This window comes from Phalacrocorax aristotelis, chromosome 5 (assembly GCF_949628215.1).
Source record: "Phalacrocorax aristotelis chromosome 5, bGulAri2.1, whole genome shotgun sequence".
NCBI lineage: Eukaryota > Metazoa > Chordata > Aves > Suliformes > Phalacrocoracidae > Phalacrocorax > Phalacrocorax aristotelis.
Window position 1 is genome coordinate 41,007,106 of NC_134280.1, and position 21,021 is coordinate 41,028,126.

The window sequence follows — 21,021 nt, forward strand, 5'->3', positions numbered from 1 at the left end:
CAAAGCTGTAGGGTTTTTTCTTTTGTTTTGTTTTGTTTAAACAGGTCTTACCTGTTTTGTAGGTCACAGTGACTGGCTTGCTACTGGCAGGGCTGTCTCCACGGCCAGTTACAGCATACACAGTGATGGTGTAGTCTACACCAGGTTTGAGGCCAGTAATGGTAGCAGTAGACATGGTGCCAGGCACTGTAAACTCCTGCACAGGGCTGCTTCCACCTAAGGAGGATAGAGTAGAAAAAAAAATTTAACGGATCTCCAAATTATACATTTTAAATTATTAAAAAAGCCAGGACAATCCTATATGCATCAAGCTGACAACGGGACCCTGTTGATTTCAATGGTTCTGAGGTCAAAGTGTTTTTCAGACCAACCCAAGGAAAAGAATGAAATATGTACACAGGACCATCTCTAAAATGACTGGAGTGTTCCAGATTCTTTCTTTTCAGTAGACAAAAAAAATTATCTGCTCTCCTTTAAAAAACACCCAGCTATATTTGACAATCTTCTCTAAATAGGCTGCAAGAATCTCAAAGGTACAGGCGGTTTTGGTTTTTTTTGCTACAGTCAAACACGCTATTGACTGTAGCTTTCTAATGGCCTCAGAACAGAGCTTCTGGTCTGTGACTGGCCGTACCAGCCTGCTCTTACCTGTTTCACCATAAGTGATCCGGTAGTATCTGACTGTCACTGCAGGAGCATCCCAGGAAATCACAAGGCTGGTTGGGCTGGTTGGGGTGACTTCCAGGTCCCTTGGAACATCAGACACTAGAAAAACAGAATTCAGAATGAGTTTAAGTGTGGTTAATGTACATCGGCTACATATTCCACCTATCACACCATGCTCTTCTGCCTTTGTTTTAGCCCAGCACACACACCCCTATAAGTGATCTAACTGGTTAAAACACATCTGGCATTAGACTAGATTTAATGAAAAAAGTTATGCTGGCGCTGAAGATGCCTGACTTGATCTGAAAGTAGCATAGGTCCTCTCACCTTTTCCTAAATCAGGCCTTACTTCAGTATCACAGGCTCTTCCTCATGAGCAGAGATTCACCAGCTGGTAGGGAAGGCTTGGTTTAACAGCAACTACTTTGCTAGAGGACACCCAAAATCCTTGTGGTAAATTGTAGCCAGCATTCTCTTAAGGCTTACCCGTTGTTTGTTGGCCAACCAAGGGCATGCTCTCCTCCCTGCCATTGATGGCGATGATGCTGACCACATACTCAGTCCCTGGAAGCAGGTTGGTAAGGGTGATGGAGTTCCGCGAAGGGGGCACACGGTCTTCCTTGGGCCTGCCAGCACTATGCTCTGGGTGATGCCGAATTTTGTAGCCCGTGATGGTGGCACGGGGAGCAATCCAGTGGACGGTGAAAGAGTTAGCAGTTATATCTGAGAAGTCGAGGCCAGTGGGGGAATCAAGACCTGGGTATTTTGAAGAGACAAGAGACTGAGCTCAACTGAACTACTAGTCATGGTTCATTAAGCTCAGTACCACAACACTGCCAGATCCTAAGCCAAATGCTATTCGGCTGTGGAACTAAACACGTGTTCAGAATCAAAGAGAGATAAACAAGCACTGGAATGCAGCTGCAGGAAAAGAGTGTATGGTGCACACACACAACACAGCATAAAACAACACACGTGACTAGCAAATCTGTTACACAGTTACAAAACAAGAAAGACTCAGTGATAGATATGATAGGCTCTGTCTAGGCAACAAAGTCCCAGTAATGAATCTTAACGGATGGCATTAATTGCACACATGTCTTAGGCTGCGCCCAAGTACCTGTTTTCTGGATTCCAGACAGAGGTGCACTCTCATGTTGCTCAGAAACGCTGTAGACTCTCACCAGATATTCAGTACCAGGGAGCAGATCTGTGGAGTTTAAGTACAGGAGTTTAGACATATTTCTTTACTAATAGCTAGAAGTCATTTAACCTACACAATTTTAACTGTGTTTCTTAAGGGAGGTAATCAGGTTTTGCTTGATGGAAGATCTGAGCTCCGCAGACAGTCAAAAACTTAAATAGTTTCCTTTTGTGGCATTAAGGTTGATTGCAATGTTTTAGCCTGAAGGAGCATGGTATCCTGTATTATTGCTTCATTAGTTTTTGGAGACCGGCTAGAAGCAATCAGTTTTCTACAAGGTCCCTTCTAGTTATCTGGTAGTTTAGTTATGCACTGTGTCAAATCTTTAGCTGAGATGAAATGGAATAGGGCCAAGGATTTCCAGTACAGCTATTCTAACTCAGATGAGCTCTAGGCCTGGTCTTTTATGCCAAAAGAGGGTATTGTCTCTCACTCAATCAACCTGATTCTAGGACAGAGAGAGAAAAAAAAACCCACACCGAAAAAACCCCTAAAATATAACACAGCTTTTGCACCAGAAAAAATGAATGTCAGCTTTTTGAAAATGCCCACATTTTGTCGCGATGGCCTATAAGGTTCCACAGTATTTATTTTCTGGTCCTGAGCACACAGAGCCAAAGGAGCAATGACCTTTTGCACATTCTGATCCTTTCCTGGAACCTCTGCACTACAAGTCCTTGACATTTGTGGCAAACCAGGTGAGTAATATGTATTTATTCTTAATACCTAACCAGTCTGCAAATCCAGGCAATTGCCCCATAGTCTGATTCATTGCTGTCCTTGGATTGATGGGAAAAACTTTTCTGTGTTTGGCTTTAATTTCGGTAAAGCAAGTGGCCAAACCCCATTTAAGGTGAGTTTGTATAAGGCTACTTTGGCCTCTGCTTAGATCAGCTGAGAATTTGGCCAGTTACACTTACAGTAAGCAGTTTTCCTTTCACCACGTCTTATATAATATATAAGGGGCCTCTCATATTTGTTTTACTTATGTAGGTAACCCACTTACTTGTTAAGATCACCATGTTGTCTGAGGGTGAAATTGTCAGCTCTGCAACATCTTCCTCTTTCTTCACAGGTGAGTAGCGCACCAAGAAACTGCTCAGCACGATGGACGTTGGTGCAGTCCAAGTTACTCTCATAGTATCAGGCCCCACATTAGTGAAGCGGAGATCAGTGGGAGGAGGCACAGCTACACAGCAAAGAACAAATATATCTTAGTGCTCTGATTTGTAAAAGTTGATCAAGAGGTATGTTCAGAGAATCACCAGAGAAAGTATCTCATGCATAATAGACTACTGTGTCAGACCCATGCAAACAGACTTCTAAACTAGATTTGGTTCTACTGTAGTTAAGCAAAAAATGTCTGTACTACTGTCAGGCTCCTTTAACCTCTTGGCAATTCCCAGTACTTTAAATATACCCCATGGGGCTAATTTGAAAACAAGGTAGCAAGTTTCAGTAACGTGCTTCTTGCAGCTGGATTTTGTATTACAGATGCGGAGCCAAGAGACGTTTAAAGTTGCCATACAGCAGCTTACAGATGGAAAAGTAATCCCAACTAGAATTCATACATGCACACACAGGAGGGGAGAGGGTATATCACTAATTTCCTATGACTCTACTTCTACTCGTGTCGAAGGATTTACAGCCTCAGGATTTTCAAACACAGTAGGATTTCATGCAAGAACCAGTTTTCAGCTCGCCTTCTGCTCATGCACTATACAGACCCTTGACGATGTGGCATGGCTGTCAGTGGCATGTACTCAGGGAGTGATGCTTCACCTGCATCCTTTAGGGCATTGTGGAAAGAGTGGGGCCACCACTGAAACAAGACTGCTGGAAGCTCAAACAGTTATCAAGGCTGGAGCGTGTCTGCTGAACTGCTCTGCCCTTTGGCACTCTTATTTTGGGGAATCACAGTTTGAAAGTCTGGTGAATATATGCTCATGTTTCAGGCTCTTGATTCCAACTGGATCCCGGAAATCTGAATAGCAGAAGGTGAATGAGCCTGGCAAGTCTGCAGCCATTCACAGTATTAAAATGCCTCAAATTAGAAAACTGAGCAGCACGTATCCATCCCCCAGCTGCCATTTAGAAAAAGAAGCAAGCTGGGTCTGTCTGGCTTCCCTGCAGTGAGCAGCTCAATTCCTCTTTGGACAAAGCCCCATCATCCCAAGAGCCAGTGACAGCATGAAACACCATTTATGTCACAAAACACAGAAGTTTTCAAAATTCACCCGTTTGCTGTGTCAGAGTGGTAGGGGCGCTCTCTCCACCATTAATGAGTGTGATTACACTGATGTCGTAATCAATGCCCGGCTCCAAGCCTGTGACTGTGTAGTATCCTACTGAGGAGTCCACAAAATCTTCAAAAATAGGGACACTTTCTCCTGCCGCAACTACTGTGATGCGGTAACCAATAATGGTGGAGGCATTTAACGGGGTCCACCTCAGGCCGATGCTTGAGTCAGTTATGTCAACAAAGTTTAGGTCAGTGAGTTGGGGCACCTCTAATGAGTTAAAGAGCAAACAGGAAAGGCAAAGACATACAGAGGCAAAAGACAGACAAGGGAGAAAAAAGCAGTGTTCATCACTATTAAAATTGACAGAACTTTAGAAGCAATTGCGGTGATATGCAGAATTTCTCTTGGGGCTTGGGGGAAAGGGAGCCTTCTTGGTGGTTTGGGTTTGGTTTTTTTTTTTTTGATATATATATTGTATCCTTCAGCAGTCTCCAGCTGCATTCCAAGGCATACAGAAGCTGAAACTCCAATTCCCAGAGACAATGAATGCACTTCCATTTTAGATATACTATTTTAAGAAGGGCTACAAGAGGCACTTCACTTGCAACAAATTTGAGTGATGGTAAGTCATAAAGACTTCTAATTTCTGATGAAAATAGAAACAGAAAAACACATACCAAATTTTTCTTTGCAGGTAGAAAACAAGATATCAAAGTCTATTAACATATAAATAAAACTACTCCTTGAAATATTAGTCGACTGACCTCTAGAATTTCTTGTCTTGTGCAAATAAAAAGCCTAACTGTTACCTTCAGGATTATAAAAATATCAACCCATTTGAAGGAGCTAAATCAGCCTACACCGTCAGCTGGGAGAACCATCACAAATCTTCAAAGTAGATCATCCACTATCTGAACTATTTACACTGGACTTGGAAACAAAGTCTCAAATCCCTGTAACGGCTTGAGGATCTGGCCCAGAATTCCTCAAGTTCTACTTATTGCAAGTGCTGCAATATATGTGCTAAAAGCAGATGATATGGAACAGTGAGTAATAAAACACTTTCTTGGGAAGATGGCAAATGGTTAAAAATGACCTTTAGATGATAAGTATTCTGTAAGAGCGACGATGTCCCCATATTCAGAGGTTATGCCCGGTGCATGATGTGGCCAAGAGGCTGACTTGGTTTGTTGGCTAAATTGTTCAAAAATCTCAAAGCTAGGCCACTGAATGAAGATCATCTTCTAGATATTGCCTAAATTTCTGTATGGCAAACACAGCTGTGACTGTTTTCCCTATGGATATTATTCCTATAGCAAAGTTGTTCTTTTCTGTTATGTTAGGACCAACAGAATTGGGCAAGGGGTGGGGAATGTTAGATGCATCTTTACTTGACAATGGCCAAACCCTCAGCTGCTCAAGTCAATAGACTGGTATTGATTTAAGCCACAAGATTTGGCTATGTAACTTTAGCAAGGTGGTCCTAAAAAGCAGTGGGAGCTAATGGATGCTCTTCCTCCCTCAGGATCAGACACCAATGGGTGAGTCAAAGATGCAGGACTCTCTATCCATTCTGTTGGATCATTACAAGGTAGCAAAAGACTGGCTTTAGTAACAGCAGTTACGTTCTATTTTAATGTCTTTCTAGGAAAATACTTATTTTACAGAATAGATGCAAAAAAATGACCGTTTTCTGTAAAATCATTGTTTAGCCACATGGAATGCATGTACCATATCACCTTTAAAGAGTGCCAGAGACATACATTCTTAGCTTTCCCCCACCAGATGGGGCTGGTAAAGATGGTAAAGGGCTAAAGCTGTTACTACTTTAATTATGCAGTATCACAGTATTAGTTCACCTCCAGGGAGCATACAGCATTTCAGTGAAGCATGGAAATTTTAAAGCAGTGTTATAAGAGCAAGCAAACACAGTAGCTGGCATCATTTCAGGGCTGAGCAGAAACAAAACCAACCAAACAAAGCCCTCACTAAGGAAAATGAAATGAAACCATTTGGGGAGATGCATACTAATTTTGCTACTGTGGCTACAAAGGTAGTTTCTGCAGTCATCTCAGCGTGTAATGTGAGGTGGCACATGCCACTTTGTGTCCCAGAAGTGCTACAGTGATGGACATTTCAATCTTGGCTTTCTTCTCTGCTGCACTGAAGTGATCTCCTGCCACTACCGCTGCCAGAATTTCTCCTGTGCTCTCTTCCCAGTCATACCTCTCTTCACCTACTTCCCAGTCCCACCAGCTGTGCTCCAGATCTCGGGGCACTGCACGGCCAAGTCAAATCTCCGTTGCTCTTCAGCTGCTCAGTGTACTGATACAACAGATCCATCTCTCTACCACTACCCTGTTGACAGGCGATGTAGGCTGCCCATGCAGAGAAGTACCCAGATACACAAACTGCTCTGTCACACGCTGGCATGTGGCTGTTCTGCTTCTATGTCTGAGCCTTCTGCTATCAGACTAATAGTTCTGCAATGTAGAGCTCTCAGACTCAGAATTTTGACATTAAGTAGCTAAAACTGCTGCTCATCCTTTCATTACCTTGTGTGATGGTTTCAGAGATGGGGATACTCTCCTGGTCATCCTTGACTGAGTAAACGCTGACGTTGTACTCCACACCAGGGTTTAGGTTTTCAAAGGTGCAAGTGGTCTGATCCGCACCTACTACTTCCTCCAACGTAGAGCCTTGCTGCCCATTGGTGGGAGCAGTGGTCACTCGGTACCCACTGATGTCTGAAATACAGATATACCTGTATGCAGTAATCTCATGCTATACTGATTTACATCAGGCCTCAGTATAAACAACTGAAGCAAACACATGACATTTTACAAGTGATTTTGCCACCCTGGGCCCAGGACGCAAGAAGTTGCTTTGTCAACCACACTGAAACATGCTTCCCATGCCCCTCCCACAGCATAGTTTTTTCGCTTTGAGACATCGCCAAACAAAAACTCATGACAAGTCAAGAAAAGATACATCTATTGACTGAGAGTGGGGTTTTCAAAAGCTTTCAATCCTTGTTTTATGGAAGTCAGTTTTACAGTTCCCATAAGCTATTGCTGGAGAAGAGTTCATCCTGAACACTTTCAGATCTTCCATGCTTACTCCCAATGACATGAACTCATTCCTCACTGCCAGCATATCTTTTTGGTACATTTTGCTTTCCTTCCCTTGGACTTTGTTTAAATGACTGGGGATATCTGAAGAAATCCTTCAAACCTAAACCAGCTGAAATATTTAAAACACATTCATATTCCAACATAGAATTTTATATGGACTGTAAATCATGAAGAGTCCTATGGCAACCTATACTTAACAGTGACTTATATCCTCAAATATATCTAGAAATATGGTCAATTTTCCTTAAATGACTCAACAGCAACCTTCCTATCAATGCCTCCTTAATGAACTGCAAGGCACCGCGAAACAAACGTTAGCATTCTGATACAACAGGAGGCTCAAGCACAGTGTGAATTCCCATAGTTACCTGGAGTTGTGCTTCTATCCCAAGAGACTACCAGGATCCCAGTATCAGGATTGGGCTCCAGGCGCAGGTTCGTTGGTGGAGACAATGCTACAAGCGTTCAGACAAATGGGTCATTTATGGCACAGAGAATCATGCTAGCTCCCTCAGCATCCCTTCTCCCCACATTATATCCTCACCCTTCAGAATTAACTAAAAATATTCTGAAGTTATGACCCTGCATTGCACGGGCTAGTGCTACTGCCACCTATGCATCAGAAAGAAAAGCACCTTCCAGCCCACAGCAGCAGAAGACTAGAATTGACTCCCAGAAGACAGCCATTGATCAGGGGAGCACAGGGGGCAGAAGAAGGAAAAATTGTGGAAAAGCGTGTCGTACGTGTGGTCACTCTCCTGATGATTGGGGTATCTCTCTCCTGGCCGTCCATCAGGACCGTGAGGCTGTAGGTGTATTCCACTCCAGGAGTCAGGCCAGAGATCACGATGCTGCCAGAATCAGAGATGACCTCCCGAGGAGCCTCTCCACCTTGGCTTGGGCGCACGCCCAGCTGCAGAGAACCAGCAAATACTTTTCAGTCTCAAATACTCCTATCCCAGCTAACTATCAGCATCCTGAGTTATTATCCAACATGAGTATCATAGGCCCTTATGCTGAAGGCCAACTGTTAATTCTGTAACTTGTGTTTTAGACTTGACCTGAAGCCCAGAGGACATGCTTGTATTAATCTCTGACCTAGACCTGCCTGCTGTAGCAGCATGTCATTTGCACCTTTTTCCTTTGTGCTACTATCTTCACTGCAGTCCATAGTAAACAGCTTTAATCTGTCCTCCTTATCACAATGATACACAAGGAAAAAGAAACATGGGACTTGAGTTTCCCCTACCTTGAAACCAATCCTGGGGGCAGGTGTCCAGGTGATGACAATAGAAGTCTCAGTCACTTCTGTGTTAAATGGAGGAACAGAGCCAACAGGCTGATCTGTGAAGTGAATTGACAGGGTTGAAATCTAGCTGCTGTGATAGCACCAAACAAAAAACTGGACCTATAGGAGTCCAAATAGAAAGAGGTATGTAGTAAGACTCTGAATCACATTACTCTGAAAATTTGGGAGGGATCTGACAGGTGACTTCTGTCTGCTGCTGGGATTGATAGACACAGTATGCAAGCGGTCTACTCACAGCCAGTGTTTTTGTTGTTCCTGAGGAAAATGAAAATACTGAACTGGGCCTTGTGAGTCCTCTATGCATCCAACCCCAGTAATTTTGGGAATATTGTTTTTGGCATGATACCTAAAGTGTTCCTCAAAAAGCAGCTTTTTTTCTTTTACCCACCATATGCCATTCAATCAGCAAGAACACCCTTGTCCTGTTATCCAGCTGTCCCAGCTAGGACCATCTCATCCCTCTCCAACATCTTCAACTCTTTTGAAGTCAGCAGAGTTAAAGGGAGCTCAAAGTCAATCTGAGGAATCTGTGGTCTCACTGATATCTGTCAGGAGCATCACACAGAGCCAAAGCCTTTGTGTACCCCAGAATCAGTCCAGATAACTCCATGGAGTTTAATCTGAATTGACCTCATCATTAATGAAGAGACTTGGTTTATTAATCTATAGTGTTAAACTGGACTGGTTTCATTCAGATAAGCCAGAATTTGAAGGCAATATTCATCTAAGATATCCAGTCATATCCTAATTGAGAAATATTTATAGATAAGGTTGTCTATCAGCAAAAAGCACCTTGCCAAGGTCAACAGTGTTACTCTGATTAGAAGTTTGAACCCTTGTTTTAACTCCACATTGTTCTAAAAGAAACCACATTCTCTTTTGAAAAGAGGGTGTGGTTCTGGGCTTGGATGGCTTTGAGTTTTGTTAGTTTATATGACTGCTTCATCATTATTTAAACAGCGAATCTATTTGTTCTTTCTAGAAGTATGTGTGGGTTCTTACAGAACTCCTTTTCCTCCCAAAATTTGCCTAATATTTCTTCCAAGCCAGCAGCACAAGTAGAGATGACTGACATTTAAAAAACAAACAAACAAACAAGGACAGAATGCAATGTTTGTGTCAGTTTCTGTAACTGCAGTTGAGCTGCTTTAGATGTTATGGTTGGGCTTGAGAAATGACTGCCTTCAGCTTTATACAAATGACAGAATAATTATTCATTGCCCATATTAAGGGAGCTGTTTGCTTTCCTTGATTTGTCATGCCAAAACCAAACAACCGGAAAGATCAAGTAAAATTACTTTTTCATTCAGTTAAACAAAAACTGAGGTACCAGTAGTAAGTTTTCCCTTTTGTTTTTTATCACCAAAAAGCCAAAATATATTTTATGAAAAGTTTTTTGATGCAAATAACACTTTTCCCTGCCAAATACATCAGAAAGAACAACAAGGAGTGCTTCCCAAGCAGTTCTGCTGGAATGCTACTTCAAAAGGCTGCTTCTGTAAACCAATTCACAATAGCCACTCTCAGCACAAGTTCTGAAGAAACACCAGGGTGTTAGGGAAGAGGAATATGTGCGTATTATACTTACAAGTTGTGAAGACTCCAGTCTCTCTGGCACTTTGCAAGTCATCTTTAACTGCCACAAGGTACACTGTGTACTCAGTGCCAGGCTGCAAGTTCCTGAGAAGGTACTTGGTGGCAGAAGGTCCCACATTGTAGGTCCTTGGTTGACCTCCTCTTGTGGGACCTGCAGTCAGCCGGTATCCTGTGATCACAGCATGGGGCCGCGTCCACAGCACTAACACTGAATGCTCCGTGGTATTAAGAAACCTCAGTTTGGTGGGGGCATCGAGCTCTGGGCAAGAAAAAGCATAACATGCATCAATTTTCCAGCTGAATCTCCACTTCACCCCTACTTCCAAAGCATGTCTGTTCCCATGCAAAACGCATGGATCTACAATGAAGTTGCTGAGCCTGTATTTTTCACTTAGGTCGTGAGTGCAGCGGTATGGAAGAGAGAAGGTGGGGACTATGAGACAGCTGGAAATAGAAGCAAAATAGCTATATTCATGCCTCAATGCCATCCCATAGTATGCTGGGCCAGGCTGACCTGCGCATTCTAGGCTGCACCGATTTGGGTTGCTGCCATACAGGCCATCCCATGGGGAAGTCAGGCTAACACTGAGGCGAGACAGATGAACCCAACCGTGCTCAGGAATGTCAATAGTTTCTCATGAATGCTGAGCATTTTTTAAAAATCAGCTCAGTTTAGACTTGTCAGCATAAGCATGGAAACCTAACTTTAGCCCATTTTTCATTAAAAGGATTTGTTCTTTTAAATCTTTGCCCAGTCCTACTCCCTGTCTGCTCAAAATCCCTTCGCAAAACAAAACACTCCTACTTTGTCATTTTAATGTAAAAATAAATAACAGTTAGCAACTTTCTGCAGAAAACCAGTTCCTAGATCTACTTAAAAAATAATCACACCATGGAACTGACTACACAACAATTCTAAGCATGCTCATCTCTCCCTCAGGACTCACGCAACGGCTCTTATCAGGCTTCCTCCCCTTTTTATCACTACCTCTGGGAAGCTGCTAAAACTGATAACCCAGAAAACTACATAAACAAGAGGCTGAAGCAACACAGCTTCTTCAGCACTGCTCTGGAGTCCAGTGAATGGTAGAGATGTCGCTACCTTTGGCTGAGACAAGATGAGGCTCAGAGAGGGAAAGACACTTAAGCAATTTGCCCCCACAGTGCTGCAGTTAAATGAAGAGTTTCACTCCGCAGCACTGGCTGCAGCAAAGAGTTTATATCATCTACACGACAAGCTTCCCCACCTTTTCTAGGCCCCAATTATATGTCGAAATTAAGAGCAGTGAAGAGATGTTCCATCAATGCTTTTTTCTGATGGCAAATGCTTTTTTCTCCCCCTAAGTAAATAACATTTTTGTGATAAAAGTTAATGTTTTCATCACTCTCCTAGCAATTCAGTGAGAAGCACTTTTTGTCCTTTTTGTTTTCTCCCTTTTTGAGGAGAGAGGGAAAAGGAAGCAAAGGCTTCCTTCTTCCACCACTTCCAAAGTTGGGGGAGATCTAAAAGGTAAGGGTGAATGTGACCCTCCCTAGGTCCACCTCCAACCCACAGGCTGAGAGTCAGTGTTATCTCTTCTTGGTACTTAGATCTGTGCTGTCTCATCCAACAAGGATTGTACCCTCCTCCGATTTTTAGCCTACAGTCAGTTCCTTTCTGCACAATTGAATTTGCCAGCTCTATTAGGCTTTTATCACTTCCTCTCCCCATACTAAAGGAAAAATGGGAAGATTAAAAAGCCACACACACACTCAGAGTTTATTTGTAGAGTGCTTTTAACGGAAGGCGGAAAAGAGAATCACATTTACACCGTGGGAAGAGACTTTTGCTGCAGGGTTTTCCTTGGGAACTCTCAATGATTTCTGTTTCCCAGGACTTTCGATTACAGGATGCAATTTATGTGAATACTTTCTGAAATGTGGTTTAGGCAAAGCAGTTAAGCGGATGATCATAGCCTATGGAAAAATTATTCTAGACATTTGTAACTAGCCCTGTGCTGTCTGAATCAAATGTCTATGCTTCAATGTACACCTCTGTGTGTGGACTTTCAGAGGGGCTCTACACCTAGCCAAGGCTTCTGAAAACAACCACAAAAAAATTACAGATCTAACCAGGAACGGAGCCCTTGTTCTAAATGCCTCCAGGGGAGTTCGGGCTCCTAAGTCACATCCTTGATTTTCAAAACCTCACTTGAAAGAAAAGGGAGGGTGTTCACGCCATCTATGTGACACTCAAATCAGGCACCTATGTCAAAGGACCAACGTAAGGGTCCCATTCTCCCCACATAGTCAAGGGAGATGGTAAGAGAGAGGGGCATTATTTGTGGCTCCTAACATTATGAAAGTAAATAGCATTTTCTCAAACAGCATGGCTATATTCACAGATTATCCCATTTCCTTTCCTTCCTTTCCCTCTTATCTTTATAAGAGTTGGGCAGGATTCTCAAGTTGCTCTCATTTACTGAAAAGTATCAGAACAGCAGCAGATGCACACAGCTGAATTTTGGTCCTTTGGATAACATGACCCAGTCAAAGAACACCACAAACACCGAGTCACCCTTCTATTGCCCAATAAACAGGATCTGTTTAAATGGACCACATCCCAGGTTCTGTTTGATCTGCTTCTCTCTGATCAAAAATGGAGATAACCACTATGCTAAACTCCTCTTCTTCTATCTGAAAGCCTATATCTTGCCCAGCCACTGCTCCTCTCTTCTCTTCAAAGCAAAGCAAAAAGCAATGCCTGACAGGCTTTATACTTTGCTTGTCATCTTGCCTCATACTGGTGAGGTGTTGCACAGCCACTAGATCATTAGCAATCAGGTTCTGAGAGATCCTGCACAATGCTTCCTGAAAAATATATGTTCTCCATGGCTCTTGTCAACAGTCCATTGAGGACGCTGTAAACCAGTTCCCCAGGTTTTGCTGGGATGACAGTGAAATTTCTGGGGTGGTGAGACAGCCTGTGGAAAGCCAGGCATGACATGGCAAAGCTTAAAAGGACTGCATTTCATGACAAGGCCTGTCCTTACATGTGCATGCAGAACTCCTACTGCTGACACTGGAGCCAAATAGGTATGCAGCTGTCAGAAGAGAGATAGGGATTTTCAGAGCAATCTCAGCAAGTCTCCTAAGTCATGCTGAAACTTGCCCTGAGGTACCCTCAAAAAAAAAAAAAGAAAAAAAGAAATCATAGGCTGTGATCTGTGCTGTAAAAGAACTGCAGGGCCCATCAATCCTCAGTCAGTAATAAAAAAGTTGAATTCCAGCCATACAAAATTGTTTTAAAGTGCCATGAGAGTTAAACTCCCATTGGAAAGCCCTGGAGGAGGATAAATCTGCTGAAGAGATCATTGTTTGAGTGAATGAATTCCCAGCCCTGTCATCCTAGTTATGGGATACCTCCTGGGCTATAACTGTTGCACTTTAAGTGCTCTGTTTATATATTTCTCTAAGCGACAAAGAAATATGCACTTCACACTTCAAAAGGTTGAAAAAAGCATGAAGGAAAGACACTTACTGGTAGTTTGCTCTCCAGTCAAGGGTTTGCTCTCCCTGCCATGGCTCACAGCAAAGATCTTAAAAAGATAGGTTGTTCCTGGGAGCAGGTCAACAACTTCAGCAAATGAGCTCCTGGTGATCGGCAGTCTCTGGCCATGCTGGCCAGGGCGGTTGACAGGGATCACTTCCACTCGATAGCCAGACACTTGGCTTTGAGGTGGGGTCCACATGATGGTAATCTTGATATCAGAAACCTCCACAAACTGCAGATCTTTGGGTGAAGGAACTTCATCTGAAAGGAGAGCAACAGAATAGTGTTAGAAGGAGTCCTTAGCAATTGGCAGGAGAATCTATAGGTTTACATGTTTACATGGAATAAAAAAAGTGAATTTTGATTGAACAATGGATATATCTAGAATATTTACCAAATTAAAAGTGTCATAGTAACCTTACTGTAAACACGTATACACACATTCCCAGACAATATTCAAGCAGACTACAGTTCAAAATGTCACTACACAGATTTAAGTATTTATGCCTTCAGTCGTAGAAGGTATCTTGCTGTCACAGTAAGAGAACTGAAAGACCAGATGTAATATGCTACAGAACTTCAACTATGTGCAGAACCAAAAGCTTGGGTGGGGGGAATTACTCCAGGGGTTGGAAACAAGAGCCTCCTTTAAAAATTAAAAGAGAGGGTTTTCAAAATCCATGGCATGCTCTGAATGTCTATAATTAAGTTAAAATCCATCTTTTATAATTAAAAAAGTACAGGGTCTGAGTCAAAGCCAAAATCCAGTTCCCTGTGTGCTGGTCCACAGTACTGCACCCTTGAATTCCTACATTCAAATTAAGTTTCTTCAGATTAGGACTGATACTGCCCCAAGGTTAACCAATGCACATTTTTGGAAGATACAGATGCCAAACCATAAAATCCTTGAGCTGAGTTCATTCCTGGTAAATTCCCATTTGCAAACACGTGCTTGCAACTTGCAGGACCATCAAATTCCACTGCTACCACATCAGATCCCAATTCTTTCACTATCCTTTCTTTTGGTTTGGCTATTCAGCCCAATTGGATAAGTAAAGAACCCTGAAACCAGTAGTTTTTTTAAATTGTGGGTGCCTTAAGTTTAGATCTTATAGTGTTATTTTGGCAGATCAGTCAATGCTTAGCAATCTCCCATCCCCACTGACTGCAATGGAAAATAACCGTTAGGACTGGAAGGGAGAGGGAGAAGTCAGGTGAACAATTCGCATTTGTGTTGTGGTGTCTGAGTACCTAACCGTAAACATCTGCAGGCCAAGTACTGAGGCAAAATGATTTACCAGGCTCTTAGGAAGATCTCTCAGCAGAATCCCCTTAAGACAACTTAGGAAACCTGATCTCCCTTTTCCATAGACACTGTGCAAGACCAACCTTCTGACCTGCTTGCAGTCTGATCCCTAGGAATTACAACCCTAATAATGCAGGGTAGTGGCTTGACTGTGTCAATTCATTAGAGAGTATGACTTTACTACAGAACTTCAATACCAGTGACATTTACAATTAGAAAACCCAGCAACAATTACAAAAATCAGAATTGAGTCCATTTAAGGATTCATTTAGCTAGAGCAATGTGAACCTGCATTGCTATTTGGCTCTGTGTACTAACAGAAAACCCAGTGACTGATATCCAGAACACGCTGACCGTTACCTGTGCGTGGGACGCCTGTAGTTTCCTGTTGGATGAAGATAGGAGTACTCTCCTGATTTTCTTCCACTGCGTAGATGCTGATGTTGTACTGAACACCCGGCATCAAGTCACTGAGTGTTACAGAGGTTGCAGTATCAGGCAGGTTGAGTTCTGTGCTGCTGCCTTCCACGGAGGGTGTGTAGATAATTCTGTAGCCTAATGCAAGACAGATTTATGTAATCCTTAGCCACAATCATTGAACCAGCACAAGGAATGCTGGAAATGAGAACTAAACTGATCTCCCTACTGAGATTTCATAAAAATAGTCCTGAACTTCAGTAGGACCCATGGCTTGCCTTTGCTCATGTCCCATCTGCAGATTGCATGCCCATAATCCTTACAAAGCATAATCTGACCTGGATTAGAATATTTATAAGCTTTGACATGCTGATTTAGAGTCTATACAGTTCTCATGCTTTTATGTATCTGTCATCCAGACCATCCCAAAGAGAAGGTCATGGAACTTGTTTTTATTTAACCAAATCCAGAAGGAATTGTTTTGCATCCAGCCTCCTGAATTGCTTGGTTCAGACAGTGAAACCAAATAAATGCTGAACTGCCCATGTGCTTTCCAGCTGGTGCCTCAGACTGGGCAGAATTATGCACTAGCCCTCTGATTTATACCTCTGAGACATTTTGGTTTTTTACCTAGATTTCAGATTCTACCAACAGCGCAAAATAGATGCATTCCAATTAGACAAACCTGTGATTGGAGCCTGTGGTCTGCTCCAGCTAATGACAATTGATGTGTCATCTACACTGTCCACAGTGTGATCGGGAGGTGCATCAGGAGCTGTTTAAGGGAATAAACAGGAGGACAGCAAGCATAAGGATAAGAAGGAACAAAAATTTATTGAGCAAACAATAAAAACAGCTTTCAAAGAGCAGCAACACTTGCCCACACATACCTGTGGTCTGTGAAGTAGACAGGATCAGATTCTGCTCTCCTTCTTCAGAGATCTGATAGACGTTAACGATATACTTGCGACCAGGAAGCAAGTCAGGGATGTTGACAGAAGTGGCTGTGCTTGGAAGATCTAAGGAAGGCAGGATAGAAAAAAATGACTTAGTAATTCTATCTTCTTGCTTTCTGTCTCTCTACATGAAATAATTGAGACCTGTGTTCTAATCTGGTCTGAATAACAGTCTTCCTGTGATAAAACAGCAATTTTTCTGCACTGTGTCTTTAGTGCACATCAGAAGAGTTGTGTGGAAGGTTGGGACAGGTCTCCACTCTCAGCAAGCAGGCAACACCTAGGACAGCAAGGCTTGATGTGTGATATGGTAGGGCAACTTAAGCAGCAGCCCCCTGCACACTGCTGGCATTTATCCACCTCAGCTAACCAAGTACTCATTTCATACCCTGACTGTTGTATTTTCAATACAAAAATATAATATATGGAAAATATTTCACATGAATAGGTTATGTGGAAAGACTGACTCATGAGTGGAGAAGGACATTATGAGGGCTGATGAACTTCTCTCCCCCCTCCCTTCCCCCAGATGTCCACCTACATGCCAGATGTAGGAAATTCCCCATGAAGGAGCTCCTTACTGGCCAGACTGAAGCCAAACATCTTAAGGGAAACAGGGAATTGCCTTTCAATTTGCCTGTAAACCTCTGTCTTCAGACAGATGAGCTCAGGAGCTGCTTCACAACATAGCTCAGCTGTCTGGGCAGTCAGTGTGCAGACAAAAAAGGTGGTGATATTGCTGGCAGTCCTAGTGTAAGCCACTTCTGCTCATGAGTTCAAGCCTGTGAGTTCAGGGGAGCAACAGTCCAAGGAGAATTATTAGGTCAGGGGATTACTGTTCTTTTTCTCATGTTGTTCTTCTATTGTACTCATGTCCAAATAGCTATTACAGCAATATCTCACAAGGATTTGAGGTTATTACCATTGTTAAGGCAGGAAATTAGGAAAAAGAAGTTAAGATGAAATTATGTGTGGTGACACAGGCTGTACAGTGGATATTGGAGAAGTGGATTCAATTCCTAGGTCTGAGTCCAGTGCCTTTAACCAGCTTCCTGGCTTAGCTAAGTTGTCGCATTATCAAAGATGAATAAGATCTGATCGAAACAGAACAGCCAACAGAGTAGACTGGAGCAGACATCTATGAGATGACAAGTAGCCAAGAAAGGGTATTTGGGAAAGATTTCTCTCCATCCATTCTGACGGAAGGACAAAGGTATAGCAAAGGAAATTAGCCAGATGGCAGGTTCGAAAAATATATTTGGTTCTCTTCTCATCTGCACTGCTGCTCACTTCAGGATGCTGTGGAAACTAGTAAATGTACATGACTTCAAAAGGCAAAAAAGACTGGAAAAATTCATGGAGATAGAAAGAATAAATATATCTACCCACGGTTATTACAAAACTGCCACCACTGGCTCAGGGAGTTTTCCCCTGCAGGATCCTGGGACAATATTCTGAGGAGGTATTGCTATATACTTGCCATGTTATTCTACTCTTCCTTGGACATGAACTTACAGCTGTAGATGGAGAAAGGACAGTGAACTAAGTCAGCTTTTAATCTGAGTTAGTCCTGTTACGCTCATATCCTAATTGAATCATACTGAAGGATAGCGAGATCCTCACTATTTACACTAGCTATACTGATTGACACAAAAAACAGATGTACTGTTAGCAATGCTTTGGTCTAGTAGACTTAAATACTGTCTCACCAAGATACTGTGGCTCATCGCCCTCCTCACTCAGCTCATACTCAACACGGAATCCAGAAACTGTGTCAGAAGCAGAAACCCAGGAGACAACAAAGCTGTTGGCTGTGATTTCAGTGACTGACTCTGAAGTAGCAACCACAGGAGGAAGAAGAGTTGTCTCTCCTGAAACAGTGTTGCCTACAAGAGAAAGAGAGGTTTAATTAACCTTGACTACTTTTGTGTTAACTGGGATGCACAAAACAAAAACGTAGGTGAAGGAGATTAAGTTTTTCTGGATGCCCTACTCTTCAACTTACTTGTCACTGTTGTGGTGCTGGTTGTGGTAAAATCAAAGCGGGTGACTTCTTTGTGGCCATACTGCTGAACACTGATGAGCTGTCCTTCATATATCACACCAGGCTTCAGGCCTGAGATGGTGTAGGAATTCTGGTAGCCGGGGATGGTGGCTTCCTTCCACTGCCTTCCAGACTTTTTCTGCAAGAACAAGGGACACCCCAAGAGTGAGAGACTCCCTAGCCTGCAAGCAGAGGTACCTAGTGATCTAACCTGCACATGGTTACCGAGCACTTCGATATTCAAACACAGCTGTGACTTGAATGGTTAATGCACAGACAGAGGCAAGTCAAAGGAGATGAGAAAGGTATGCCAGGAAGCAGGGCTAATCATATTTCAGGTGATTAAGTTTTACTGGGATAAACTGAAAAACAATCTAGCTTTGAACTTTTTCCTTTAGAAGGAGCATTATTTGTAATATAAATACCAAACTCATTCCTTTATCAAAAATGCATTACGGCATGAAGGAATGGCTGGAAAATGCGTATTTGAAGGCTGTTCACAAGAACCGTCTAAGCCATCATCTGAAAACAATATACAGAGAAGTGCTTCCCTTCTACCCTACGTTTGAACTCTATGGGAAGCTCTAAAATAATGCTCCATCCTCTGAGGTTTGTACTCCAGTGCTTTAAAGTCCATTTCATTCAGGCCTTGATCCAAGATACACTGAAGTCAGTAAAAAGACTTAAGTGCCTTTAATGGCTTTGGATCAGGGCCTTTATTGTTCTCTTAATAACAGGCAGCATCAAGGTACTAACGGTCTTAATCATTAAGTGGTCTTTTGTGAAGCTGTACTCAGGGGAACTGTAATACAACTCACCTACATTGGTTAAAACAAATCATTCCTCAAATATGAAGAAGCCAACAAGCAGTGGTTAACCAGCTTTGGTTTAGACTTTACAGAAGATTGGAGATGACGGTTTATTTAATCCTATACTAGCTTTTGTATCTTCATATCCTACTCATTTCTACCTCCTCATTAACAGAAAAAAATCTACCCCAGTTGTCTCTGGCTAGGCACACAGTACTAAAACAATGTTTCTTAGGAAGCTTCCACAAGGATTTACATTACTTAAAGTGAAGAAGGATATATATAAACTTGCTGCTTACTGTTCTAGTGCTTTGGTTAATAAGATACTTCATGAACACAGTGACCACTAAAGTTTGGGCAGGAAAACATCAATTGTTTATACAGCACTGGCTGTCTTTGTTTCTCAGAATAACTGTTGACCTCAACAGGACAAGGACTTTGAATTAGTGACAAGGTTTGCTGAAGTTATGTCAGCCACTTCTTTCACACACAGAAAAAGCCAAATAAAAGTATTTTTGAGGAAGGAATGATGATGAATGTAGCACTCACTGGTCTCCAGCGCAAAATGTACTTGGTGATGTGAGATCGTTCGGGAGCATTCCACTGGATGGGGTGCGAGTTTGGCTGATTTGTACTCTCTGTGATGATCACCTGAACAGGCCCAGCTGACCCTGAAAATAAAGATTTGCCATTTTTACATATTGGGGATGCTTTTCTTCTACCTTTTTTGTGCAGTCATCAAAAAGCAAGAAAGTTGTGTAGCTCAAATACCATTTCTATAGACAGGAAATAGGTCATATTGTCTTTCTATCTGTAATCCTTCGTTGCTCCTTAGAAAGCTGATGAATTAGAATGTATTCTGTGGGGGAGTTAACATGTGCAGTTTGGGTTTATCTCCTGTGAGTTATCAATGAGATAGAAAACTGGAGTGGTCTAGTATAGAAAAAAGTCCGCAATGCAAAATTATATTGTTCAAAGAGAGGGAGCTTCTCAGCAACAAACTGTTTCTGTTGATTAATATCTTCTGCACTGTGAGCAGGATGAGGGCAAATTCCTGATCTGACATTGAATACACCCCGCCAAGAGACACTAGTCTTTTACTATTTTACTAAATTTCTTCATCTGTTGATTTGAAACACTGAATTTTCATAACTCTCTGGAGCACTCCACAGGCAGTGAGGCACATCTTCTGCACACAAACCATACCAGAAGGGCTGGTGGAAGCCTTGAGGCAAACGAGGTCCATATATTCATGAAAATACAAGTTTAGCAGTGGTCTAATGCTTAAGACTACCAGTTGCATTTAGCCACATCAGGCTCAGGCATATTTTCTCCACAAAGCCGTCTAAGAGAGAAGGGAAGGTTTTATGATCCCATGGTTCTCCTTAGAGTCCCTCCCAGCCCTGCTGGGGAGGTTTCACTGAACACTCTGCAGCAGTGTGCTCCTGTTAGTTCTCAGAAAATCCCAGCAAATAGCAGCCTGGAACCTGCAGGAAGGTGTCTTGTTTTAGCCATTAAATACCTTCACCATCCCTCTACTCCTAACATTTCTAATTATAACTTATTTGGACAACTGTGTAACATATATACCTGCTCCGTATTTCACGGGACTTCCAGGCAAACAAACCTGTGCCCACAGGCAGAAAATTTCAAAGCTCACCTAACCCTGAACCTACATTCAGAAACATTAGATTTGGTTTATTTACACATTTTCAGTCACTCTTGTGCCTAAGGAAGCTCAAAGCCCTGGTCGCCAGTCTGGAGGCATGCATATTTCACATAGCTCAGGGAGATGTTTGTTTAAG

At 42.4% G+C, this 21,021-nt stretch overlaps 1 protein-coding gene across 9 annotated transcripts in view; it reads right to left on the bottom strand.

The window, feature by feature from the left end:
• FN1 (fibronectin 1) overlaps positions 1-21,021 on the bottom strand; it is a 55,450-nt gene that overhangs the window by 17,295 nt on the left and 17,134 nt on the right. For 6 of the 9 annotated variants that reach the window (XM_075094072.1, XM_075094076.1, XM_075094073.1 and 3 more), the window contains exons 13-30: positions 19,766-19,887; positions 18,369-18,546; positions 18,073-18,249; positions 16,298-16,426; positions 16,093-16,182; positions 15,351-15,545; positions 13,673-13,945; positions 10,145-10,411; positions 8,497-8,591; positions 7,992-8,160; positions 7,616-7,702; positions 6,669-6,860; positions 4,108-4,380; positions 2,877-3,059; positions 1,787-1,876; positions 1,153-1,422; positions 649-765; positions 52-216 (exon numbers count right to left, since the gene is read on the bottom strand). In XM_075094072.1, coding sequence (XP_074950173.1) covers positions 52-216; positions 649-765; positions 1,153-1,422; positions 1,787-1,876; positions 2,877-3,059; positions 4,108-4,380; positions 6,669-6,860; positions 7,616-7,702; positions 7,992-8,160; positions 8,497-8,591; positions 10,145-10,411; positions 13,673-13,945; positions 15,351-15,545; positions 16,093-16,182; positions 16,298-16,426; positions 18,073-18,249; positions 18,369-18,546; positions 19,766-19,887 — 3,072 coding nt within the window. The remainder of the gene's footprint in view (positions 1-51; positions 217-648; positions 766-1,152; positions 1,423-1,786; positions 1,877-2,876; positions 3,060-4,107; positions 4,381-6,668; positions 6,861-7,615; positions 7,703-7,991; positions 8,161-8,496; positions 8,592-10,144; positions 10,412-13,672; positions 13,946-15,350; positions 15,546-16,092; positions 16,183-16,297; positions 16,427-18,072; positions 18,250-18,368; positions 18,547-19,765; positions 19,888-21,021) is intronic. The other 3 variants (XM_075094075.1, XM_075094080.1, XM_075094079.1) reach the window with 1 other exon arrangement.